The 27156-nt window shown below is 35.7% G+C and overlaps 3 protein-coding genes across 4 annotated transcripts; 2 read left to right on the plus strand and 1 right to left on the minus strand.

The window, feature by feature from the left end:
- Positions 1-4575: 4575 nt before the first annotated feature.
- Positions 4576-17553, plus strand: LOC104112863 (uncharacterized). Of its 2 annotated transcripts, XR_004511269.2 has the most exons (20): positions 4576-6167; positions 6250-6318; positions 6395-6593; positions 7354-7438; positions 11128-11241; positions 11345-11413; positions 11495-11576; positions 11723-11782; positions 11926-11978; positions 12055-12221; positions 12514-12682; positions 13489-13546; positions 13673-13729; positions 13810-14055; positions 14704-14765; positions 15741-15797; positions 15952-16045; positions 16124-16264; positions 16356-16460; positions 16957-17553. XR_004511269.2 is itself a non-coding variant. In XM_009622901.3 (19 exons), exons 1-19 carry the CDS (start codon positions 5154-5156, stop codon positions 17047-17049), a joined length of 2889 nt encoding a protein of 962 aa, XP_009621196.1. In that variant the 5' UTR covers positions 4576-5153; the 3' UTR covers positions 17050-17553. The 2 variants fall into 2 exon arrangements, 1 of the variants encoding a protein (XP_009621196.1); XM_009622901.3 differs by lacking the exon at positions 16356-16460.
- Positions 17554-18315: 762 nt separating this feature from the next.
- LOC104112861 (organelle RRM domain-containing protein 2, mitochondrial) lies at positions 18316-21717 on the plus strand. The gene is made up of 3 exons (XM_009622899.3): positions 18316-18474; positions 21098-21166; positions 21274-21717. The coding sequence occupies exons 1-3, from the start codon at positions 18363-18365 to the stop codon at positions 21513-21515; spliced, it is 423 nt and encodes a 140-aa protein (XP_009621194.1). The 5' UTR covers positions 18316-18362; the 3' UTR covers positions 21516-21717.
- A 1049-nt stretch (positions 21718-22766) lies between these two features.
- LOC104112860 (uncharacterized) lies at positions 22767-25432 on the minus strand. Its single transcript, XM_009622898.4, has 2 exons — positions 24725-25432; positions 22767-23184 (listed from the first exon to the last, which is right to left on the minus strand). The coding sequence occupies exons 1-2, from the start codon at positions 25321-25323 to the stop codon at positions 23178-23180; spliced, it is 606 nt and encodes a 201-aa protein (XP_009621193.1). The 5' UTR covers positions 25324-25432; the 3' UTR covers positions 22767-23177.
- Positions 25433-27156: the final 1724 nt, after the last annotated feature.

The following is a 27156-nucleotide window of genomic DNA, read 5'->3' on the forward strand; positions in this document are numbered from 1 at the left end:
GCGAATTTTCTAAAGAGGCCTCAAACTTTATATAAAATATTTATATTGAGTAAGTTGGTTCATACTTATAATTGACATATTTGAATTTTGCTAAATAAGTTAAAAATAAATACACTACTATGAGGTAATTATATAACGAAAATAATAATTCAAATTTAAAGAGAAAGATTTAGAAAGTTAGAACAATATAACATGATTCTAGAAGTTGATAACTTAATATTAGAAAAAAAAATTATTATTTCAATTTGTTTGCTGCAATTCTTGAGAATTTGCGAAAGAATGAAAAATATAATTTTAATTTATTCAATATCTTTCATTCCTTGTCTTCTAGAAAATAGACAACTTAGTAAGAGAAAAAACAATATAAAGTACAAGTTTATTATAAGAAAGAAACAACAATAGAAGAATATTATTATTAGAATGTAAATCAACCATCACACTCACCATCAATTACAATGGCTAAATAATTCTCTTTTTTTTAAAAATAAAATTCTTATACCTTTTTACTATAAATGTTCAATATTTTTTTAAAAGAAAATTACTATAAAATTAATCTATTGTTATTAATTTAAAAGACGAGGCCCTGAAAATTTGGGAGCATAAAGGAGGAAGTGCACAAATACACTATTTTAGTGATACTATTTAAGTCATACCCAATTTTTAAAAATTATTTAAAATTTAACCAGTCTACGGTAAATAATTAATTTGAACAAAAATACCACTATATAAGAAAAAAAATTGGCAACGGAAATTTATACTATGTTTTCTCTAATAGTGATATCAGGCTTAAAAGATCAAATTAGGTCTTATTTTCAGATATAAAGGAACCTCGTTGGGATTAGAAATTATCCAAATAAACTGAACAAATATAAAATTGGAGCAATCCCACCTTAGGAAAACTTAACCTTTTTTCAATATCCCAAATTTATGATATTGTGTAAAAAGTAATGATAGAAGAATGAAGGATGAAGAAACAGGTCGCACCGGATACAAGAACGATGGAGTGAGGGTTAATTTTGATCTTGTTACAGTCGGTCACTATGTTAACTGTAACCATCTTCAAAGATAGTAAAACCAGTCAAAGTTTAGCTTTTGTTTAGCTCATGAAGTTTAAGAGTAAAAAATTTTCAAAAAATTCTTCTAAAGTATGAATTATATTTGATTAAGAGAAGATACAAAGAGTAGAAATCATTAAAGATATGAGATCAAAACGTTTAAAGTTTGCACGAACTTCATACACCGTTTATTTGAAGTTTGCACTGTCACAAATGAACTTCAAACTCTTTTTTTTTTTTTTTTTAAGTTTGCACTATAATAAGTGAATATTAGACACATTTGTCTAAAGTTAGCATTGTCATAAATGAATCTCGGACATGTTTTGTCTGAAATTTTCGCTGCAATAAGTGAACACTAGACGTGTTTGTCTGAAGTTAGCATTATCACAAGTGAACTTCTAATCCGTTTGTCTAAAGTTTATGCTACACTAAGTGAATTTTAAATAAATTTGTCTGAATTTTTGTACTGTCGCAAATGAACTTCATTCCCATTTATCTAAAATTTGCGCAATCGCAAGTGAACTTAAGACCTATTTTTCTGAAGTTTATTATGAACTTTAGTCATTTGAGCATGAACTTCAAATATTTTGATATAAATTTTCTATATTTTGGTATGAACTTCAGACTTTTGTTCTAAATCTCAGATATACTATTATAAACTTCAAAAATTCGAATATGCTGGTAGTCTCCAACTTCACATATAATTCATACAATAAGCATGCTACTTAAAAACAACTATACAACATTTTGCTTAGAATAAGGGTGAAATTCCCGCAACAACTAATCGAAGTGCAAGAAACGTAACCACTGGAGTCTTGCCATTACCTCCCAAAGTTAAATTCTCAACGCTAATCACTATTCCAGCAACCTTAAAGTTCAAAGCACTACATGTTAAGGAAACAAAGTCCTAAATATAATTAAATAATAGTAGGGATCTATTTATTGATCTTTGTGAAACAAAGCAAATTGGTAAGGATGATGGGAAGGGCAAGTGCAAAGCCATAGAGAGTGGAAGCTAATGACAGAAGAGGGGTCCGTTTGGAGCAAGGGACAATTAGGTTTGAATAAACTTGGAAAAATGACGCTGTCTATCCGCTCTTAAAATAATAGTCGAAAAATATATATTATTTGTGTATATATATATATATATATATATATATATATATATATATATATATATATATATTGTATATTGTATATTGTATATTATATACAAATATTATACACTTTTTTGCTATCAAATATAAATAATTTTTTGTGCGAGCTAAAAGTGAAAATAGCCTAATAAACTGGGCAAAAAAGCCTTTAAAGTCCATCTTATTAATATAATGGGCCTTTATGCAAAATATTTAAAAGGAAAAGGTCCAAAATTTCCCCTCTACTATGGTATGTAGTTTAAATTTGTCCCCCGTTATACTTTTCGTTTAAATCTATCCCTACCTTTAACAAAGTTTGCATAATTGCCCTCAACCCTAATGTCCCTCCACTGTGGCACCCAACCATTCTAATATTTTGTCCAGTCAAGTCAGCATGTCCCACTAATTAACACACCCCTTTTATTATTAAAATATTCTAATCTTATTCTCCCTCTCTTAAGTCTTAACTCACACACCTACATACTCCAAAGCCTCCAAGTCGAAGCTGGTCGCCATTCAAGTTGGTTCCGAACACACTTTGCAAAATTAGAATCATATATCTCCATCCCTATGTCAAGAAACATGTGCCTACAAAAATACATATCAGAGAAATATATGTATTACCATCATCAATTTTCCAACGAAATCGGCCTGTGACGACTTCTGGCCAGAATGACCAACGCCAAAAGATGTGTCAAGTATCACAAACCCCTCATATCAAAATTTCTAGGCCCAATTGGTTGAATCAAGCTTTGAAGAATAGAGCACCGTTCTGGAGGCACCACCAGCTCCACACAGTGAACTACAAAGAAATTTAACAACAATTTGGTCTGCAACTTTGAATTTTAAACCAACAGATGTGAACTTTCGAACACCTAACATTCACTATAGTGGACGAATCCAAATCTCATTTCAGCCAGAACACAAATTGATTCTCAAAAATCAACGTATAATATAGCCATTCAATTTCAACACCTATAATATAAAGTTCGGAACTGGCGAATTGGAGTTGCAGGTGCAACTTTGTCAAACTGCTGAATTTTCAGCTCAAAAGTGGTACAAATCTTCACGAATCAACCACAAAATATGGAAATGAACTCACAAAATATTTTCGATTATTTGGAACAATACCCAATCGAAAATAGCTTCGATTTGCGGAAACTCGATTATTGGATTCGGAGCTTCAAGCTTTGTTAATGGCTGTTATGGAGTTTTCGGATTTCAGGTTCTCCCTCAAGCTTCTCAACTCAGTGTATTGCACAACTCACCAGATAACATTTTGATCCTACATATGGAACTCAAACCATGATTCCTTTCATCGTCAAGCCGATTTTTTTCTACGCCAAATGCACGAGCATTTTTGGGGTTGCTCTCAATTGTGTTATTATAAGCCGATTGCCCAGTTGTTATAACTTCTATTTTTGTAATTTTCTTGTTGATTGGGCCAACCAAATTTATGTGGTTTGAGGTTTCACAAATGGTATCTCGGATAATTCGAAGTTTCATGAGATTAAGGATGTTTATTAAGAGTTCCATGGCAGAATTTCTTATTTTTACATCTTGCCATACAAAGGTTTTGTGGGGGGGGGGGGGGGGGGGTCTGTGAGGTTTTAATTTGGTGGGGTCGAGTGACTTGGTAGCTGACATGGAAAACATTGAGGGAGTCAACTGCCACGATGTAGATCCGTTAGGGTTAGGAAAAATTTTTAAAAGTTGATTAACGGTAGGGGCTAGATTTGACGAAGAGTATAACGAGTGACAGAAGTAAACTATATACCATAGTAGAGGGGCAATTTTGGATATTTTTTCAAATTTAAAACAATAGGTATATATTAAATAGGAGGGTGATTAGCTGTCCCATGAAATTTTTACCGCATAAATCCATTGCTTTATTGGCCTGACCCTTGAGTCGTCACCGTGTTAAGAGGTTGTTGGAGCTAAAATTACAAGTAACCTTTTCTCCCAATTTTACGAGAAACTTTAAACTTTTACATTTATTAGGATAAAATGGTGTAAGAGTAAGACCATAACATTTTGACCCAATTTTAACCATAGACCTTATACGAAGTCTGCATAAACTTACCGAGCTTGTTTTAGGATTCAAATTAACTTTCGTCCGATAAATTAAGCTAAGATATTCTACTCTTTCTTCAACGCAAATTAGCCAATTACCAACTTCCAAGTACAAACCTCTACGTCATTCTTTTTTCATTTTTCCTCTTCAGAAAGAATAATGATTTTCTCCATTTTAAAATATTTGATATCCAAATCGAAAGATCCGACTCATCAAGCTGCCACGTGGTAAAATAACATAGGACACCTGGAAATGGACCCTACCCAAAGATATAAAAATAGGACAACAACAACTTCCCCTATGACCCTATCTATTCGCCTTTCTCGTTTCTTCCAAATCTCATCTAATACTTCATTTTTCTCTCTCCTCTTTTTCATACCGCGAAATCGAAATTTTTTCAGTTGGTTAGTTGCCTTTTTTGTCTTCCTGATTTGAATCCTTGATATTGCAAAAACCCTAGTCATAAATATTTCCTCGTATTATAAAAAATCAAATTATGCGTTGAGTTTTCAGATCTATATTTAAATAAACTGTATGTTTTGCTATTGTTTTGTGTTTATCCGCAGATCTCTCAAAGTAGTTTTGGATATTTAGATTTTGAATTTTGAGTTTTGAGTTTTGAGCTGTGGAGTTAGGTTAAATTCATCTAACAATTCAAATTGAAGGAGGTTTTCTTGAATTGGTTAGAAATTTCAAGGTTTTGCTTATAGGACCTTTTAGCTTTCATTTTTGGCGGTTAAGTACCTTTATTTTTTGCGAAGTTTCCAATTCAGTGCTGTTCTTGGAGTTGGGACAAGTTCTTATAAGTGTTGGATTGGCTTGCTGTTTTGTTAATTTGATTTCTCCAGTTCTTATAAATTTCGCGGTAATGATTGATTGATTGATTGAATGATGGAAATTGAGAAACCCCTAAATGTTGATTCAAAGTGTGACAGACAATGGTTGGTAGATGCTAGTACTGAACAGGAGGAGCCATGTGTTGAGAAGCTTAATTTTAAAACTTTAGATGGTGTAGAATTAGATTGTTGTGCCACGAATCATGCCACTAATTGTGCAACCGAAAAAGTAGATGGAGTAGGAGTAGAATATTGTGCCATGAATCGTGCACCCGAAACTGTAGAATTAGAAGGTTGTGGCACGAATCGTGCACCTGAAACTGAAAATGGTATAGAATTAGAAGGTTGTGCCACGAATGCGCCTGAAACTTTAAACACGGAGGAATCAGAGTTAGGTGAGAAGCAGGCAAAAAAGTTGAATAATTGTGATGTCCATCCCTGTGTAAGGATTGACGTGAAGGAAGCTTCGAATGATGAGATGCTTTCTGAAGTTTCAAATCCAAATTTGTCTCCAAGAGAGAACACATCAAGTTTCCAGACTATCAGTAGTCAAGGGGTTGATTTGTTGAGTAATAATCAAGGTGGTTCTGGAGAGATTACATCTTTTTCGTCAGGGAATTCAAGCGCGGATGAGAGTGTCAGTGAAGAAGAGCATAATCAAATTGATGTATCCGAGGCAGTTGCAAAGTCCTCTGTGGTACTTGAAATTCCAAAGGAATTTAGCACAACTGGTGTCAGGAAGATTACATTTAAGTTTAGCAAAAGAAAGGAGGATTATGGTAATGCATATGCTTCAGCTGCTCTGCCCGTGACTGATCGGGTTGATGATGGATTTGGTGAAGCACATGCATGGTATCCTTTGGCATCTGATGATATGACTCAACGTATTTCAAGCACAAATGGAGCATTTTATCGACACGGAGATCCTTTTTTATGTCCTCCAAACATGGAATTAAAAATGTCTAAGAAGGTCATTTCTGATGCTTACCCGACAAATGTCAAGAAGCTTCTATCGACGGGTATTTTGGAAGGAGCAAGGGTGAAGTACATTTCAACTTCTGGGAAGGTAATTTGTGGGTTTCTCTTTTTATACCCGTAATTTAGTGGTCTTTACGTAAGCCTGAAGCACTTCTATAAATGATTGCCAGATGGAGCTTCCTGGAATTATAAAGGATTACGGATACTTGTGTGGTTGTTCATTCTGCAATTTCTCCAAAGTAAGTTTCCTGTCTAAAGTAAAAGCTATATGTGTGCATGTTAATGAACATAATGAACAGATTGATGTCTCTGCAGGTTCTCAGTGCTTACGAATTTGAAGTGCATGCTGGGGGCAAGACTAGACACCCAAACAATCATATTTATTTGGAGAATGGAAAACCTATTTACAGGATAATTCAAGAGTTGAAGACTGCACCACTTAGCCGACTAGAAGAAGTTGTAAGAGACGTGGCTGGTTCTTCTATTAATGAACAATATTTTGAGGCTTGGAAAGGTGGTTTAATGTTGATGTCTCTGTTGATTTATTTATGTTATTCAATTCCGAGACAGTCTCATATTTGACATGACAGGAATAAGTACTTAAAAGGATGTTCTCATGCTTTCCATGCTCTAATTTATGCTATCGTTTGTTGTGGATGGTAACAGGGAGAAGGGTTGGGGGAATAAAATCACCATATTACTGCTTATTCATCATAGACCTCTATTCTAGATGATGTTCATTTCAATAAACAATCGAGCTCAGACTGTAGAAAATAAATAACTTGACCAGTTTAAGTATTTTCACAAGACAATTTCTTTCTCCGCAACTAGAATCAGTGGCACGCTTGATTTACTCGTTATTTTCGAAATTACTTTTTATTTATCCACTATAAGCATAGATTGCTAAATTTTAAAGTAAGATGTTGATTTTAAGCACTTTCTCTGGCAAAGTTAAAAGAAAAAGGAGAGTAGAGAGTAGTTTACAGAGCAATGCAGTTTACAAATTTAACACCAGGGTTTTTAAGTACCTTGTGGGAACATAAGGGCAAAATTGTGTTGTGATATTGAGGAGATTTCAAGGTAGTTATTCTAGGGTATTGGGGCTTTGTTGGTACAGATATGGATAATAATATCCTTGATTATGATATAAGTACTGTCCGAACCAGTGGATGCAGACGGGGCAAAGAATAGTGCAAGTAGGAGGAACGAACATATAGCGTATCAATTCTTGTCAGTTGTGTGATGATTCATAATATCCTCTTCTATTTTTGCAGCAAAACTCCTGCAATACTATGAGGTGGCTAGTGCTAACCAATATTCTTATGGAAAGGCTTCAGGAATGTATCACTCTAAGCTAAGGTACATTTTAAAGTGTTTTTTCGTACTTTATCTGAAGTATTTTGATCTTGTCATTGCTCCTCCACCCTGATTTACTTTCTTATCAGTCTTCTTTGGTTTAATTTTGGATTGGGGTGAACAAGAGAAAGGAGACAAAAGTCTAGCTTATCTAGCTTATCATGTTGAATAGGTATCCAATATGTGCTGTATTTATCACTGTTTTTCTTTTCTTGAACAGCTGTAATGTGATTTAAAACATGAAAAGTCTTGCAGTTTTGTAGTGTTCCTTATTTGACATTACCAGCTGACTTGATTTAGCCGTGTCCACTGCTCCTCTATGTTTTTTCCGTTTCCAATCATATGAACGATGCGACCACGACAATTGTTATCTTCAAGGAAATGAGTTGTTGATTCCTGTCCAGGCATTTTAGCACCTGAATGGCATGTTTTGTCCATAGCTGGATGTTGATGGAATGTGCAATTGAAGGTTCCTTGTAATATGATTCTAGGATGATGTTGTCTTGGTGTTACTGTAACAGAGTTTTTATTAGAATTTAGCTTAAAGGGCGTGCTTGAGTGTAAGTGCTGTATGCTGTTGATTGAAATAAGTTGTATACAGTCTAGATACTTTGGACTGCTCATTTATTAGCTATTAGTACGTCGAATGCTGATAAGTTACATTGACTTTTATAATTTTATTGAAGATAGATACTGAATAGGTTTTGGAATAACACCACATAAGTATTACCACAAATGTTTAAGAGCTAAAAATGGTTGAATGTTGGAAACTTGTAATTTTAGCCGAGGGTCTATCGGAAACAACTTCCCTACTCTACCGGAGTAGGGGTAAGGTCTGCGTACACACTACCTTCCTCAGACCCCACTTGTGGGATTCCATTAGGTTGTTGTTGTTGTTTTTTGCTTCTTCAAGACTCTACCTACAAGATTTGAACCTTATGAGTTCCCATAATTTGGGCAAAAGTGATATTTTCAGCAAGTAAGAAAGTTTTTTAATTTGGCTGGTCTGTTTTTAAAAGAAAAAGAGAAACAAAAAAGTGCCTCCAGGTGTTGTTTTTGATGAAATAAGGTGTTTCATTAGCAAAAGGCATCAAGGAGATGCAGAATTACAAAAAGTATTGAAATGCAGAAATAATAAGAATTGTAGATCCCTTTACAATGTCAATCTAAGACCAGGGAGCTAACAAAATCCAAAAATTGGTCAGTACTAATTAAAGAAGTTAACGTAGTCCAACAAAAAAGATTGAGTAGGCATATAGCTTTGAGAGAGTGATTTGGAGTTGAGATTCCATCAAAACATCTTCTATTCCTTTCATTCCATAAACACCAAAAAATAGCACCATAGGTTATCAACTAGATTTTTTTTGATGGTCTTATCAACTCTCCATAAACTCCAACTCAAGTGTGCCTCTTTCATATTCTGTAGCATGACCCAATTTAAGCCAAAAATGCAGAGGAACATATTCCAAAGGCCATTTGCCACTTGGCAGTGCAAAAACTGATGGTTGACAGTTTCGGCATCTTCCAGACATAGATAACACCTGTTGACCATAGATAACACCTGTTGACCAACTGGAAACCTTTCTGTTGAGGTTGTTTTGTGTTAAGCAGGCCTCATTGAGGGCAATCCAGTTATGGCAAATAACTTTGATAGGTAGTTTGGTCTTCCATATTAACTTCTAGGGCCATGCATCTATCACATGGTTCTGGGAACCAATCTGTCCGTAGTATTCTTTTACTGTGAAGGTGCCCTTATTCCCTCAACAAATGGTATCTGGTTGGCTCTCATCAATATTGTACCCCTCCACTTTTGCTAGCATATCTAAAAGGCTATCAATTACCCAATCTTGCACAGCTATTCTAAGATGAACATTCCAGTTGCTACCATTTCTGTTTTGAGCAATAGAGGAATTCTTGTGAAGAGCAATCTGGTATAGGCTAGAATACTCATCCATAAGTGTAGTGTTGTTTAACCATTTGTCTTTCCAGAATCTAATGCGAACCCCATTGCCTGGTTTGAAGTGGGTGTTCTGAAAAAATTCATTCCCCAATTTACTAATATACTTCTAAGGTCCCACATCATAGGGCGCATAAACTTTTAGTGCTCCAGTTATCTCTTTTCCCATGCTTGGCACTGATCACTTCCTTCTATAGGCTTGATTCTCCCGTGCCATATTTCCAAAGCCACTTCATTAGCAGGCATTTATTGTGGGCTGCTAGATCTCTAACTCCCAAACCTCCATTGCATTTTGGTTGAGTGACTTTATCCCACTTTATCAAATGAAACTTGTGAGTGTTGCTATTACCTTCCCAAAGAAAGTCCCTTGATTCTATCAAGTTGCTTTAGCACCTTCCTTGGGATGGGAAACAATGACATGTAGTATGTTGGAATGCTGTCAAGCACACTATTGATGAGAGTTAATCTGCCACCCATGGATATTTATTGAAGCTGCCAGGAAGTTAGTCTCTTCTCAAAATTTTCAATAATCCCATTCCATATCTCACAATTTTTTAATTTGGCGCTCAATGGTAGACCTAAGTATGTTGTTGGTAGAGTCCTAATATGTTGTTGGTAGAGTCCCAATACTGCAACCTATAATGCCTGCAAGCTCCTCAATCTATAATGCCTCTAGGTGTTGTTTTGTGGGGAAAAAAAAAAGTGAAGTTAAAAAGTGTACAATGGGATTCGAACCCTCGCCAGTTATTCAGGAACATAGCTTAAGTTGGTTCTTCCTTTTTCGGCTGAACCAACAACTGATTTTACTTCTGGGTTCCTAGCTAAAAAGTATTAAACGTTTTATAGATTTCTCAATATAAATACAGGGTTAAGGTAAAAGTTACTAGGTTGCCGAGAACCCATACCCAATACTATAGATCCGCCCTTGGTTTCAATAGTCCTTTGCTGGGGAAAGCACAAAGTTCTAGCTTTCCATCAGTCGTGCATGTTGGGATTGGTATACTATACCCATTGTTAAAGGAACATCTAATCAACCCAACCTATTCAAATGTGCATCTTGGATCAAGTAGGCCTCCTGTAGATGCATTATAGAGTACCAAATGCACCTTAATAATCTCATTTTACAAGTAATATTATTTCATCTTAGTGGGTCAATTTTTGTGTTAATCTAAAACCTTAAAATAATCTCATGTATAGTGAACAGATCAATCAGTGTGTGGTCCGCCAATTGCCGCTGATTTGGAATTAGCTATGCCTATATTATGGTTGGCACAGTGTAATTATTGACTTTGGCGTCTATTGTGCAATAGCTCATGGCATCTTGATATCCCAAAAACTTAAAAGTTGAATACGTCAAGAAAACTTACTAAACCAGGCCACTTTAAGCAACATTTTTCTTTCCCTCTGTAATATGACCCAATTTTCTGCTCTTCTGAAGCGCCTTTTCTTTTTCCTCATTTACTTGTGGAGATTGGTAGAAGAGTTTAGAATTGCTTAAGTTAGATCCAGGCCTCCAGCATGGACCTGTAAGCTTGGTCCCATTTGGAGTTTATCTACTTGTAGTTTGAGGGTTTTGTGTAATAATGATATTGTGTGGTTTTGGGTGTTGGATTGGCTGAAACTTTTCATACTCATTTTTTTTGTAGCTCTGCACTATACTATGGATTTGCTGAAACTTTTCATACTCATTTTCTTTGTAACTCTGCACTGTACTATGGTGGACTTGTGATTGCAGTTCGGTGATGGAAGATGGCCTTATTCCTGCTTCCTACTCCTATATTGACAACTTCCCTCCAAATCCATTTAGCTATATGGAGACAGCAGAGGCATGGAAGCATGTGGTTAAAAAGTTTGTCATTACTTTATTTACTTTATCTATTTCGTGCAACTGGTCATTCTTTAAGTAAATGCATATTCGTATGCTGTTGCTAATGGTGCAGTTATTTTTCCAGGCCAAGGAGCAATTTTTCCAGCTCAACAGTAGAGCCAAAAAGACCTGCTGAAGGTTGCACAAGAAAAAGGTATGCTTTCTCTTATTAATCTTTTAAAGGATTTCTTCTTTTTGGCTCAGCATTTATCATCAATCTTTTTAATATACATAGGGATAATGACTTGCACCGATCATTATTCATGCCAAATGGACTTCCAGATGGAACTGATTTGGCATATTATTCTAAGGGGAAGGTCAGATTCATTTCTATCTCAACTCTGAATATTGTCATTTATTGTGCATTGGTTTCTGTAATTTTTATTATGTGGTCGGGGCCTTCCATTTGGCAGCAGTTGCCATAATTGTGATTTATGTTTGAGCAATTAAAATCTTTCTGCAGAAAGTTCTGGGGGGCTACAAGCTGGGAATTGGCATAGTCTGCAGCTGCTGTGATACTGAGGTAAATTTTATAACATACACACCCTCACACTTGTAATAATATAAAGCCCAAACATATACATATAACATATATGTATATATAATTATGTATATAAAATTCAGAAGAGCTGCTTACTACTACGCATGTTTTTTCTTTCTAAACAGATAAGTCCGTCCCAGTTTGAGGCTCATGCTGGATGTGCAGCTAAACGTCAGCCGTAAGTAGTCTCAAAGACTATTATTTGCATAATATGAAAAAGGGATACTGATATGAATATTTCTATTCATGACCAGTTACCGTCACATCTACACTTCCAATGGACTTACCCTACACGATATAGCATTAATGCTGGCAAATGGTCAAAGTATTGCCACCAATAACAGTGATGATATGTGTACAATATGCGGCGATGGGGGAGAACTGATTTGCTGTGAAGGGTGTCCTCGGGCTTTCCATGCAGGTGGTTTCTTTTGGCTCAAATGTTTGACAAAGTTTTTATTCTTGTCTTTCTACAGTGTACTGGTTGGTAAACTGATAGATCTGTACATGGTTTGCTATGTATAGTATCTTAAAATCAAAATTTAGTGCTCCTTCTACTTATTTGAATATAAATGAAGTCCATGTTACAAGAAACTAGCTAAGCTAGACTGCATGATTTTTTGTTGTCTGAAGGGGAGCTCTTTCAATTTCTCTGCCTAATAACCTCACTTGTGCTTATAAGTTCTGCTCATACAAAACCTATATGTTTGCAGCTTGTTTAGGTGTACAGTGTACCCCAACCAGTGGTTGGCTCTGTTCATATTGTAGAGACAATTTTGTCCCTGGTAGGAAACCTGCAGGAGATGCAGGACCAATTATGATACGGTTGACAAGAGTGGTTAAAGCTCCGGAGTCTGAAGGTGGTGGGTGCGTTGTTTGCAGGTTTGTCACAGTTGTGGTCCTTCAGAAAGCATTTAAAACTTATGTAGCCCTAGTTTCCATTTATGTAATTTTTTAAAATTAAGTACCAAGTATTAAATCTCTTCTAATGAATAAAATTAGTTTACCTTGTTTGAAATATCTTCCTGCGGGGAAATTTTTAATATATTTAGGTCTTCGCACAAGTCGGTAGTACATATTTTAATGCACTGCTAGTCCAGTGCGATAAAGCTGGTTAAACCACAGTGGAGTTGGCTCATCTTTTCTCTTTCTTCTACAGCAAGAACCAACAATATTCTTCTCAAGATGTGGTTCATTCCCTTGAATATGTGCATGTGTAGGTCTCATTGCAGTCTGCATTTAGGTGTTCCGTAGCACTTCAAGAATGAAATAAATATAATGAGTATTCATCATTAGATTTTATGCACCTTGTAAAAATGTTCATATGTGGCAATACTGTCATTGAATGTTTACATCAGATTTGGTACTAGCAGAGGGAGTAGTTGCTTCTATGATTTATTATTTTGAGTAGCTTGAAATAGTTTGGATAGTGTTGAAGAAATTGAAGGTGTTATTTTGCTGTGTATGGGAATATAATTCTGCTGTGAGATATGCGCTTAAAGTATGGGTTTTATTTTATTTCCTGTCCACTTCCACTATGTAGTTCATGCTGGCCATTATGAAATTTTATCTGTTGACCTGGTTATCACATATTGTCGGGTTTGCTTGTGCTCAAAAACTTGAAATGGGTGCAAACAAGTGGAGATAAGTATACCCTTGAACTCATTTTTTCCACCATATATTTCTAGGACCCCGGATTTTAGTGTTGCCAAATTTGATGATCGGACAGTTATGCTCTGTGACCAGGTATGCCTTATTTGCCATATTCAGATGTTTTACTGCTATCTTTAACCTTGCCCTTCCTACCCGTTTCTTATGGTTCCATCTCCCCCAGTATCCAATTTCTATATTTTTGTGTGTGTGCATATGCAGTGTGAGAAAGAATTCCATGTTGGGTGTCTGCGGGAAAGTGGGCTGTGTGATCTGAAAGTGAGTAGTTTCTTTCTTGTGTTGGCTAACTGTGATTATGTTGTCCATTACTCATAAGTGCTTTTCAAAATTGTTGTCAGGAACTCCCAAAAGATAAATGGTTTTGTTGCGATGACTGCAATAGCGTTTATGCGGTACTTCAGAAGTGTGTTCTGAAGGGAGCTGAGGTCATTCCAGCACCTGCAGCAACTGCAGTAACTAAGAAGCATGTCCAGAAATGTTTAATGGATACAGCTACAAATGACATTCAGTGGCGAATCTTAAGTGGGAAGAGTCGCTACCCGGAGCATCTACCTCTTCTTTCCAGAGCAGCAACAATCTTTAGGGTAAGTTTTTTATTGTTAGGATTAAGCACCAGTTGGAATCATTTTTTGACATCTCAGAGCATAAAGAGGACACTGAATAAATCTCTGAATTTATGGAGATTGCACATTACTGTATTACAATTGGACTTATATGTTTGAAGATATATGGTAAAGCTACTTAATTTTGCATGGCACGGAAGCTATGAGTGTGAAAGTTGAGTTCTGTTTTGCCACCTGAGTCATTCAAGTTGCAATAATGGTGTGACATTTCTATCCCATTTGTCAGATTCCAAAATATAGAACTGTGAGGCCAGTATTTTCTCTAGAATTATCTATAAATCTGCAGCAGTTCTCTTCCATTGGCCAGTCCTCCGTTATCATTGATAACTGAACTGTACTTTAGACTCACTCCGCAAGTAGTCTTGTGAATCACCATGTTTCTTGAGCTCAAGAAACCTTGACAGAATGGCCATTCTGATCAGCAACAACATAGTTAGAAACAGGCAGATCCTTTTAATTACTGCATCATTGATAATTGATTCTACTTATCAATTCCTCTTTTAAAAAAATAATTGAATATTTAAAACTTATCCTTGTATTCCGTGTCAAACTTTTCCTAATTCAAGTTCCTTGCCTTATTTTAATTGTCATCTTTGTCTTTTTTTGCAGGAGTGCTTTGATCCTATTGTTGCCAAATCTGGACGAGATCTTATACCTGTTATGGTTTATGGGTGAGTATTCTTTCGCTTGCAATCCTAGTGTTACACACAGGTTACTTTATCAAAAGTATAACACCCCGGTTATTCTTAGAGACTCGGTGTTTTTTGTTTTCTTGTCTTTGAACTGTGTTGAAGGGGAGCCTTGGAGCAACAGTAGAGTTGTCTCCGTGTGACCTATAGGTCACGAGTTCAAGCCGTGGAAGCAACTACTAATGCTTGCATTAGAGTAGGTTGTTAACATCACACCTCTTAGAGTGCGGCCCTTCCCCAGACCCTGCGCGAATGCGGGATGCTTTGTGCACCGGGCTGTCCTTCAAGGAACTGTATTTGAAAATTGAGAGACAATCCTTCTCGTGTTTGATCTTTCAGTACCCTCCTTTAGGATAGCACTCTTGAACTTTTCTTAAGAAACTGGGTATTTGGTTTGAGCATTCTCATTTGCATCCTAGATTCTTTAGTTCTGTATAATCATCTTGTCTTGGTCATTTATCATTATAGTATAGATGCTTTACTGTAAGAAGAGCTTACTGCATAAAGACATGATATTTTGCAGTATTTGCATGTGATTAAGTTAAAAATATACTAGACTTGCCGAGATTGGTCTCTACTGTCTATACCCCCCCCCCCCCCCCCAAAGGAGTTGAAACGACTAATTGGTCCCAGTATAATAGATATTTGTACCTGAAGTATGTGGGCAAAGTTCCTAAGCAGATTGCTATTTCAGCGTATTAGCAACTTAAATTTACACATCTTTTGGCAGAATAATTGGTTCATGAGTAATGAAGATAGTTAAGTTGCAACTTAGTTTAATCTAGTAGTCTGAAACTTGCATCAAAGGAGTTGCATTCAGTATTTGTCAAATTATTTCCTTGGATCTTTTGGCCTTCTTTTGTGCTTTTACCTTTTGCTGCTAGAACTCGAGAACTTGCTGTATTTTGAATTGCAGACATTTGGCTTTTCTAATTTCTATATTTCTGTCTAATGTAGGCGAAACATCTCGGGTCAAGAATTTGGGGGAATGTATTGCATCGTTTTGACTGTAAAGTAAGTAACTGATTTTCAAGTTATTTCTCTGGTTTCATGATAAAAATAATACATGCCTGCTCAAGTGCGCTAATAGTTGGTTCGGGAGTTCTATACATACACACAGAGTATTCTGCTTTGCTGAGTTACTAATCACGTGTCTAAATGGCCACAGGTCAGTAGTTGTATCAGCTGGTCTTCTCAGGATTTTCGGGCAAGAGGTTGCTGAACTACCTTTGGTGGCTACAAGTAGAGAAAACCAAGGGAAAGTAAGCTCTGTTTGACTTTACTCGTTTGCTATGCTCAATTTACACAAGCTGATGATTCTCGTTTTTCTTCTTTTGTAGGGTTATTTCCAGGCGTTATTTGCATGTATTGAGATGCTATTATCTTCCATGCATGTTAAAAACCTGGTTCTGCCTGCTGCTGAGGAGGCGGAATCCATCTGGACAAATAAACTGGGGTTCAAAAAGATGACTGATGAACGAGTGAGTGGATCTTAAGTCTTAACATTCTTATTGACAATCATTTGTTTTTACTTTGTTTATCTGATACTTCCTTTGTGTAATGGGATGATAGCAATTAATAGTTAGGGGAATAGATTCGATACTGGAAAAAAAGAGAGAATAGATTCAAGCTGTAAATGTTCAAGGCCACTGGAAACTAGTGAAGATTTGAAGTCAAGTTATACACACATGCCAATATCTCATCGGCAATTTAAGAACAAGAGCAATTGCAAGCTGTTGAATGTTTTATAGTTAGGATGTTTAGGCTGCGTTAAAGTAAAAATGTAGAAATATTTGGTGTGGGAATACGAGTATTCGTTGGAATACTAACATGCATAGCTTTAAAAGTCTTGCCTTCTATCTTTCTTCCTGTTGACCTCTTTTCGTGAGTTGAATTTTCTTTTCAATAGAATCGTAAACCTTACTGATCAAACCATGGTCAGGATTCAGATTGGTTTGGGGAAGGCATTAGTTAGAGTATTTTCAAGTCCTATATTTTGTTGCTCCCTTTGCCTGTCATGGACGGGGACGAAAGTCGAGTTTGTGTCTATCGAAATAATGTCTGATGTAATCCCCTAGCTCTATTACCCTTTCTATTTTTTCCATTTAGTAAAAAAAAAATATGTACTGAGTACTTAGTTCTATATTGATATTCTTTTAAACTGTTTTAACAGTATCTGAAGTATTCAAGAGACTTCCAGTTGACGGTATTCAAGGGAGCGTCAATGTTGGAGAAGGAGGTGCATCAGACAGCTTATGAATTATAATTCATCTTTGTCGAGAATGTGCAACAAGGAACTAGGATTGCTACATATCTTGCACACACTCTGATTTAAGAAGGGAGACCTCATTCTACTCAATGATCTGAAATGGAGGTGAAAATAGAGAAAGAGGTGCTTCTCATTGCAGATCGATCTTTTCTTTAATACCTAGAATATGCAAAATGCACCTATAGCTGATGAGTTTAAGTTTCAAGGTGATTATATAGTAAAGAAAGCAAGGTATTTTGGGAGGCACAACAAGTTGCTCGCGGATCTTGTAGGGATCATTCTTAGATGCAAGGACAAGTGCATTTCTTATTCGTTATTTACCACTATGTTTTCATAAAGTAGTCATTGCTTTTATAGATTAGTTTTCAGCTGATGTATAAAGAGCAGCTGAGGAACTGCTCGTTGAAAGTCCTCGAGGCATGCTGACCTTTTATCATGCGTGCGTGGGGCAAACGTTGTTTTTACCCCTTTCTTTTTGCAGTGGTAGTTTCCTTTTGTACATTTCCAGTGCATACAGAGAAAATTTTGCTAGAAAGTGGCTAACTCAAATGTAGGATATATCTTATACTGATGTGATGCAATGTTTGAATATATGTAGTGATTGGGTTATGAAATTATCTGCTCTCTGCACCTCCCCCCTACAACGCAGAAAAAAAGAGGAAGTTAACTTCATTTTTATCGTTTTTGCTGGTTAGTGGAGCCGTGAAACTATTGTCGTATGATCGTATCCTTGGTGTGTCTTGATACTTACTCCCTTTCTTTTAGAGCTAACAATCTTTCTTCATGAAAATTGAAAGGTATTTGGTTGGTAAGTGAATATCTTCCGAAAAAACATATATTAGTAATAATATTTTCAAATTGCATATATTACTAACTCTACATGCAAAATATTTTTTATTTTGATCTTATGTATTATTGATCTTCTGAAATATTTTGCAACATATGTTAAGTAGGTTAAAAAGTTTACTCAGAATTGACGCGGAGTTATTTTTAACTTGAAATAATAAAAATGAATATTCAAAATTGAAGCATACAAAGTTTACCGAATAAATTAACCAAAATCTGTAGATTTGGAAGTAGAGAAAAAAGTGAAATAGACAGAAGAAAAATAAAATGAAAAAACAAAAATGGACGGAGAGACATTAGATAGGTCATGAACCTTCGACCTAAAGAACGTGTTACTTATTTTTCACGAAAGTCCCACTACTTTGTCAAAATATCTATTTGAACCCCTAAGGTTTACTACTCACCATCATTTAATAAAACCCTAAACCCCGAACTTGCTCTGAACAAAATATCCTTCGAACAAAATGGCATTTTTTCGTCGCATTTTCAGTGGATCATCATCTACAATTTTTCAATCACAACTTTCTTCAATCCGCTTTAATTCAACACTTACAAGTCCAAAGCTATTTGTCAGCGGTATGTGTATTATTTTGTGGTTTTGGGTGTAATTATGATATATATTCATTGCTAGAAATTTTCAAATTGAAGGGATTACTACAAATTTCATTGGTTTCTAGAAAATACTATTTTTTTTTTCTTGCTCTGTTAATCTGTTCTCGTGATAGTTATTGAATGAATCATATCAGTTACTCCATCTCTATAGTTTGCATTTTACAAATTTTAGTTATTAAGTCCAACACTTAAAAAGTAAAACTTTCCGTTCGTTCATATGAAAAAATATAACTACATAAGGAGATAAAAGTTGAGTTTTTGGAGGTTTTTCTTTGAGCTAATTTTGATATATGTAACAACTTCTTTTGGAGTCTGCTATTTAATTATAGCATTTTTGGTATTATTCAAACTTTTCGCCTATTAATTGTTTCATGGTCTTTTGTGGAGTGGGGGTTGGAGGCGTTTAAGTTCCTGTGATTACTAATTTCTAGTTAGGTTGAAAAGATTAGTGCAGTAAGTTGGTTCAAATCATGGTCATTAGTTCCAAATTCCAATGGTTATGCTTTTAAGTTTGATGCAGAAATGAAAACAGTAGACTCTCTAACCACAAATGAATCCTCTACATCCATTCCGCTCTATTTGGGACCAATTCATTCCAATATTAAGTATTTTGATCTTTAAGCAAAACTAGAGGTCTCAGGTTCAAATCCCAACGGAGATAAAAATACTAGGTGATTTCTTCTCATCTGTTTAAGCCTTGGTGGATGGAGTTACCTGGTACCTATTGCTGGGCCTTGGTGGATGGAGTTACCTGATACCTATTGCTGGTGGGAGGGGTAGGTATCCCGTGGAATTAGTCGAGGAGCGCGCAAGTTGGCCCGAACACCATGGTTATCAAAGGAAAAAAAAAGTAAAATTAGTAGGTTTTTTGGAATAATTTCGATCCATGTTTAAGGTTTATCTCATCCTTATTTAGAATTTTCATCTTAGTATTAATCTATGTACCAGTCTTTTGAAGGTTTTTGTGGGACTTGGCCAAAACATTTCCGGCGACCTCCCATTTATCATCTATGTGTGCTACTTGCATCCTTTGTTGGATGTAATCATTTCTAATCTTGTCTAATTTTATATGGATGTACATCCACATCTTGATGAAAAAATTGCCAAAGGTTACAAGGCTCTTTCCTACTTAAACCATATTTCATTGCAGACATTTAGAAACATTGCAATGATATTCCTATCACCAAAAAATAAAGAACAGAGAATTGTTGCAGTGATTTTCTATTGCATCTTTCTCTGATAAGGAATATTGTTTTGACTCAACAATATGTGAAGCATTTATTTTCATAGTTGTTTTCTTTGAGGTTGTATGCCAATAAACAATGTGAATGCATCTAGATTATCTTCTCGACAAGGATTTTTGTTCCATCTTCTCTCTTGAAATTTGAGATTTTAAGCTATTAGGACTGAATTTTGATTTGATTAGATTTTGTTTGAATTTTTATGACTGGATATCATACGTGAATGCAATATCTTTTGTTGGTTTGTTCATCATGCTGTAAAAGATCAGAGGAGACTTGAGTACCGTTCTTTATTAACGTGGTTAAAATTTTAGGAAAGGGTAGTTCTTATTTAAAAAAGTTTCGGCAAGGGAAGTTGAAAGGATATGAATTTTATGTGAATTTAAAAAATAAAAGAACCCAGCAAGATACTTTTTAGGTTGTGTATTCAAGTGCAATTTCTAAAGATTCTTGTGTTTTGGAGGGTGATTTTCTTTAATTATAGTAGTTGTTATGGTAGTGCACCATTATTATGGGTTGCATGATCTTTGGAGATTGATGGCCTGAATCCTTTTGACTTTTTTTATGTGAGAAAACGTCCAAATTTGGCTTGTGTAAGTTGATAATTGAAGCCGTTTTAACCAGACCTCTTGGCTTTCCACTTGGCCTAACATGTTCATATATGGGAGGCTTATTTGTTTGTCTTATCTGAACCACAAAAGTTATTTCTACCTTGTAAACTGTTTATCACAATTGGCTAACTTGCTGCAGAAGACCAAATCCAAGGTACAAGTGAGGTGTTTCATCTCATTCTGGTACTATTTATAGCTGGCTGGCTTAAGTTGTTTAGCTTCATTTGTAAAAAAAGGGGGGGGGGGGGGCTCCAGTTACCATCTGAAACGCTTTTGAGTATGTTTCTTTCTGACCTAGCTTTGCTGGCGGCTTTGCTTTTGCTTTCTGTGATCTAGTAAAGGTGCTTTCTGCCTCCTTAATCTGCAAAATGTTGAAAGAGACTTTGTATTGATGCTTCGGCACTTACTAACAAGGATACTGCAGCTTAATAGTTGAATGAGTTTTCAACTGGTGTTGCTCGGATGTGTTTCTGTGGACGATGGCATCTGCCTTTAATTAAACATGATTTTTGCCACACTTCCATGTTAAACAATTGATAATAAAAAAGATAAGGGCAAGCGGAAGAAGATTACATATTAAGAAAAGGAAATTGGAAAATCTTTTCAATAAAGAAGAATATGTTGAAGTGGGGAAAAACTCCCTGATGCAAGTGGTATGAGAAAGTATAAAATAATTGGTCTATTTTTGTTTAAGCTCTTTTTCATGGTTTTCCCCCTTGATACGTCATGGTGCAGGGCTTTCAAGATACACTAGTGATGAAAACCTTAAAAAAGCATTTGAACAATTTGGAAAACTTGTTGAAGGTAATAGTTAGATATTTTCCCTCTCAGTCTCCTCTTTTGTTTTGCAAGATTCTGATTTAACTGTGATAAACTTTCACCAATTTTTTTCGCTATGTATTGATTTACAGCGAAAGTTATTACTGATAGAGCAACTGGGAGATCAAAGGGATTTGGATTTGTTTCTTATGAAACAGTAGAAGAAGCTGAGAAGGCTCGTGAAGGAATGAATGCCAAGTTCTTGGATGGCTGGGTAATTTTTGTTGACCCTGCAAGGCCAAGTATGCCTAGACCACCACCGCCACCACCTCCACAAGATCCACTGAACTTTGGGATTACGACGAATAAGACTGTTGGTTGGACTGGCCAGTGACCCGGGGCTCTCATTCATTTTAGTGAAATATTATATGATTGCAATATAGCACAGACTGGCCAATGACCAGAGACTCGTGCATTTCATTGAAATATTTGATTACACTATATCATTTTTGTTGACAGATATTGTATCTTCACTAAAATATAGTTGCTCGTTTTTAAGGTTGCCTCTTATAAAAAAAGATATGGTTCATTTTTAAGGTTGTCTTGTGCTGAATTGTTTGAGGTGGAACTCTTCTCTGCGAAGTGTTTAAGGATTTCCTCTGACTACATTTTGCAGGCCTTTTTTTGACTGAATATATAAACTGGCCAACTGTTATCTCAGTGGCATGTATTTGGGCGAGATAAATTTGTTATCCTTGCCCTATAAATTTGGATCGTAGATTATATTTTCCGTGGTGGTTATAGTATTTTGATGCCCTATCTTCATTTACTCAAATGTTTCTTCAATTTACTATATGTGGATTTGAAAATGGGATTGTTCTGTGACTTGTGCAATCTCTTGCTTTCGGGGATGGAATGTTTAAATCCTGTCACATCCAAAGGGTTGACAATGGTCTTTTTTATACATAACAATGCTATCTGGATTAGCTTATTTGCACATCAACCAATTTATCGAGTATCTATTACTTCCCACAATACAAGTACAACGTAACTATGTTCACTAATGCTTAGACAAATGAGAAAAAAATTACCTAGCATCTTAGCCCTGTGTTGGAATTTAAATTGTGATCTACCATTGTTCATTTCAATTTCATTGGTAGCTAGGTCACAACCTTGTATGTGCAAGTAACTATTTGAAAATCCAACAAGATCGTGTATTATCTAAGATCTTAAAGGATTAGGTACTTCTAATATAGGATGTAGAGTTGAAATTCATATTGGATTTTATCTACTTTAAAGGGAAAACAAGCTTTTCTAACCAGACTATCACCTGTTTTTGTTTCTAGATTTAGTAAAGGGATACATGAAGTTGCTTCCTTCCTCTATATATCTTTGTGATGGATACCAAGCCAACATCTATAAAAGCAGAAGTAAATTTTATCCAATGTGGTATTTGAGTAACTAGAGGAAGGAAGCAACTTCAAATACCACTGGATAGGTTGGAGCAGAAATGGATTTAAGATTTGAACTTTGGTTGATTGTACCACAGCCCATTTGATTTTCCAGGTTCAAAATTTGCTACTTGTACTTATTTGGTGAGTTTTTGAACATATATACAGGATCTGAGCGAGTCGCCCTAGGAAGATTTACAGTAAAAAGTATTGTCAACATTTAAAACATACTCAAACTAGTTCAGCGACAATCAAACTATTAGTCAAGCACAAAAACAAGTTCAGTGACAACCAAACATTAAGAAAGTGAATGTATTTTTATCTGCAATCAACCCAAAAAACTCGGGCAATAGTGTTCGGAAATTAACAAAAGAGTTGATCGAAGAAAAGTAGTCTCAACTCCGAGCTGCTCACCAGGGAGCTCCAAACCTTTCACTTCAAGCCTGTGTTCTCCTAACTTTCCAAGCTACTTGGTCTTGCCATTCAAATACCAAGTAGCTCGGAAAAGGGAAAGTGAAAGAAACTCCATGCGGCAAAAGGAAAATGCGCATAGCACCTCAAAGTGCCTCTCATTGTGAAAAAGAGCAAATTCACAAGTCTGCCAGCTAGACCCTGCCAATCATGAGAAGGGAATTTAAATCAAATGAATAGAAGAAAGATGAGGGAAGGGTCATACTCAGACACTTATTTTTAGCAGCAAAACAAATTACTATCAAATACTTGCAAATGATTAAAGAAAAAAAGTAAAGCAACAAGCTTGGTCAAAGAAGAAAAGATCGTATAGCAATGAATACCGCACTTGGAAAAGGCAGGTAACATAGTCATCAATATGCTTGATCAGGCTGTTATGGAGATATAAATGCTATAGAATGTGTGGAAAACCAGAATAATCACAGACCAGATAAAAAATATAATATCTAGTTTTGCCAAATTAGGATGGTTGCTGATCTTAACACAGGGTCCAGAAGGCTCTGAAGCAATCTTATTTGTAGAGTTCCAATAGTGTGAATCACATATTCTAGTGAATGGATCAGTTGTAAAAGTACCTACTTTAGCATGAGAACTAGATATAATTTTTGATGACCGAGACATCCATATGGGGCCAACCCTTAGGACCAGCTGCAACCTTTGAAACTTGGGGATAATGAGCCCACCCCTCTACCCTTCTCCACCTAAAAATCCTCTTTAGTTTGCATTGCGCAGGGCTGACCTAAGTCGCAAGTCCCTCAATTTTTGCCACTTGAACTAAGCCCGGGGACCATGACAAGAACCAGATATGAATGAACTAAATCCAAAACGAAAGTACTGGTCTTAGATTTCAAGGATCGGATGAAAATAAGGAATTCTAAAGACATAGCTACCACATCTGAGCTCTTAGAAATGGAATTAGAACATTTTACCACTATGAATTGCAGCCAAGGTATTAATGGAAGAGAGTCTCATTTAGGTACAAAAGAAATACAACTATGCTTAAGTACTATTAAACAGCAAACATATCCTTTACACGGAGCCTATTCAACATCTGCTAAGTTAATTTCTTAATATGAGAACTCGTAACATATGTCTCAAGATCCTAGAAGTACAACAAAAAGAAGGGGAAATACAACTACTTCTGCAAATTTTCAACCTTCAGAGAAGAACTAATTCAACGGCAGCTCGCATCGACAATAAAATATAACATCATCATCAACAAAAATGTCCCGATCCCAAACTAGTTGGGATCTCCTATATGAATCCTCTACAACATTAAACTCTATTAGGCCTCATTTCATTCCGATACTCAATAAGTAAACAAAACCAGCCAAGCAGCAACAAAAGAGCATAAGTTGAACTATTTGATATGCTAAAAACTACTTCAAAAGGTCCAAATTCTTAAAGGAAAAACAAAGATTCCCTTTGTTCCACAATACAATTACTATTTGGAGAGTCAAACGAGTTTTTCTTAGACCATGTTTTCGCAAATACTTTTTAAATTATTTGAATTGTTAATTATCGTGACTTATAATACCTTTTATAAGTAGTTCCTACATATGTACATTTTATTACAAAAAAAGTTGACGACTCATTTACACTGAATATTAGTTAGTTTGATGCTCCTAATCTGAACCATGTCACATAAATCGATATGACGAAAAAAGTCGATCCTACATACCTCGGAGAGCCAGCATTCATATTCCTCCGAAGAATCCGACCCTCACTATTAGAGTCACCCGATTCAATCAACTCCTTCAACCCTAAATTCCCAACTTTCTCCTCTTTCTCAACTTCCTCTTCCTCCTCCTCTTGCTTCTTCTTCGTCACCTTAACAGTAGTAACTCTTTCAAAATAATTCCCATAAATATACTCAGGCGTATACCCATTTTCCTCATCAAACAGCATAATATGACCATGCCATTCCCATACCCGATAATCCGAACCCGGGTCCTCATGAAACCCGACACAAATATGATGCTCCCCAATCGTTACAGCCTGACCCGAATTGGGTTTCAAAGTTTCAATTTTTCCGCTGAGGATTGTACGGATAATTTGTTTTTCAAGACGGGATTCTTCCTTTGAGAGCTCGGATTTTGAAGAGGAACTAAAGTCTTGATCTTCTTCTTCGTCGTCATCGGAAGGGAGATTGTTGAAGAGAAGGTCTTCGAGGGATTGAGGTGAAAGAAAAGGCGGTGGGATTGAAGTTGAAGGAGGAGGACGAATTTGGAGTCGACCCATTAATGATTGGAGAAGGAGATTATCGAAATTGGGATTCATGTTTGTGGTGATAGGACTGAAATTGCAAGGGTTTTAGAAGAGGTTTTTGGGGTTTTGGTGGGGGAGACTATTTGTTTGGAATTTTTCTTTTTTGTGCTGTATGTGTAAAAGTGGACCAGGTACAGGTAGTGGGCTGAGAAATATCTTTGGGATTTTGTTTTTCGGCTATTAAAGTAAAAAAATGGATAAATGGAAGCTGAGGTACTAGTGTTTGTGTCAAATGGGGTGTTAAGGATTTTGTATAATGTTTTCACTTAAGACATAAATTCATATTACTAGATTTTTTTTCGAAAAACAACTTTTGAGGAATAATTTTTCAAGATGTATAAAGAGAGAAGCACACTAAGTATTGAATGTTGTGGTCTAACTATCAAGAAAATGGATGAAAATAATGTGAGATTAGTGTTTAAATCTGATATGTGTCGCATTTTGTGTATGTACCAAAATTCTGGAACGTAGCTTGTAGCATCGTAGATCCAGTTATGTTCCTAAAGGTGATGTCTTGGCTATGTAGTCTGCCCACTCATCCCTTAAAATGAGAAAACAAACACTAATCAGATTAACGATATGAGCACTTATGCACGTAATACAAAAAAATATTTTAATACTTAAGGTGAATGATCTGTTTAGGAATTGGAGTGAAGAACAATTAATTTGAAATGGTGTATAAATACCCTCTTTCCAACTATTGGGTTATAAATATCATTAACGTTACGGTTAGGATTAAAAATGTCATCCTTTTAGCAGCACCATGACATGGCAGTTTAATTAAACAGATGACCTTGGTTTATTGGTCCATATGAATTTCTGACCCAATTCAAAGGACCTGACATGCACATAACTAAACTCAACACCCAACCCCCTAAGGCAAAAATACATAAGTAACCCCTAAATTATAGACTAAATTCCTATTACATATTTTTTGAAGACAAATCACATTACACACTCAATATTTTCAAAGTGTATCTAATACACACTACTTTGTCCACGTGGACATTGTGTGTTTTCCCAACAATGAGTCGCGTGAACAGAAGAATTTTTGTGTTAGATGTCAAATCCTTTTTAGTTTTTAAAAATTTTAAATTGAGTCATCTTCTTCCTTTTAAAAAAATTCTGACATGGCTACTCCTTGAGACCTTGACACTTAGACCCACTTCTCTCCACTACCCGATCTCCTTCTTCTCAAATAGACCCACCACGATTTCTCATATCACTTCTCGTTGATTAGTTTTTAATTTTTTTTTTCCAGATCTTTTGGCGAGAAATTTAGATTAGATTCAGCAGTTAAAGCTTTTTTGTAGCTCTGCCAATCATTAAAGCTTGTCTCAACCTTTTGCATAGAAGATTTTTTTTTTTTTTGCAGAGAAGCTTAACTTGAGCTTTTGCCATGGCGAAGTCGAATTTTCCGGAAGCATGAATTTTTCGAAATTTTTTCCAACCATTAAGGCTTAGCTCAAGCTTTTGCACATTCTTTAATTTTATTAATGGAAGATTTTTAAATAGTTGAATTGTGGTGATGCCGGTTATGGTAGTCGAACTTTTACAGAAGAGAAATGGAAAATGAGTTGGATCTGGGCTCAAAATTTCTGATTCAATTTTAGCAGAAAAGATGGAGGTTTGGGTGTGTTTTCTGGTGATTTTTGTTAGTTAATGGTGGCTTTGTCATTAAATAAAAGGCCGGGGGGAGAGGCTATGGTGTTTGATGGTGAAGAGAGGAGGACGACAACCATGGTAGTTTAGATGAGGAAGATGAGAGGTATAATTATAATTATAATTATTTTATTTTTAATAAAATAATGATATGTGTCACTGTTTGATTGGTGTGTGACATTA

The sequence above is a fragment of the Nicotiana tomentosiformis genome, chromosome 2, assembly GCF_000390325.3.
Source record: "Nicotiana tomentosiformis chromosome 2, ASM39032v3, whole genome shotgun sequence".
Taxonomy (NCBI): Eukaryota; Viridiplantae; Streptophyta; class Magnoliopsida; order Solanales; family Solanaceae; genus Nicotiana; species Nicotiana tomentosiformis.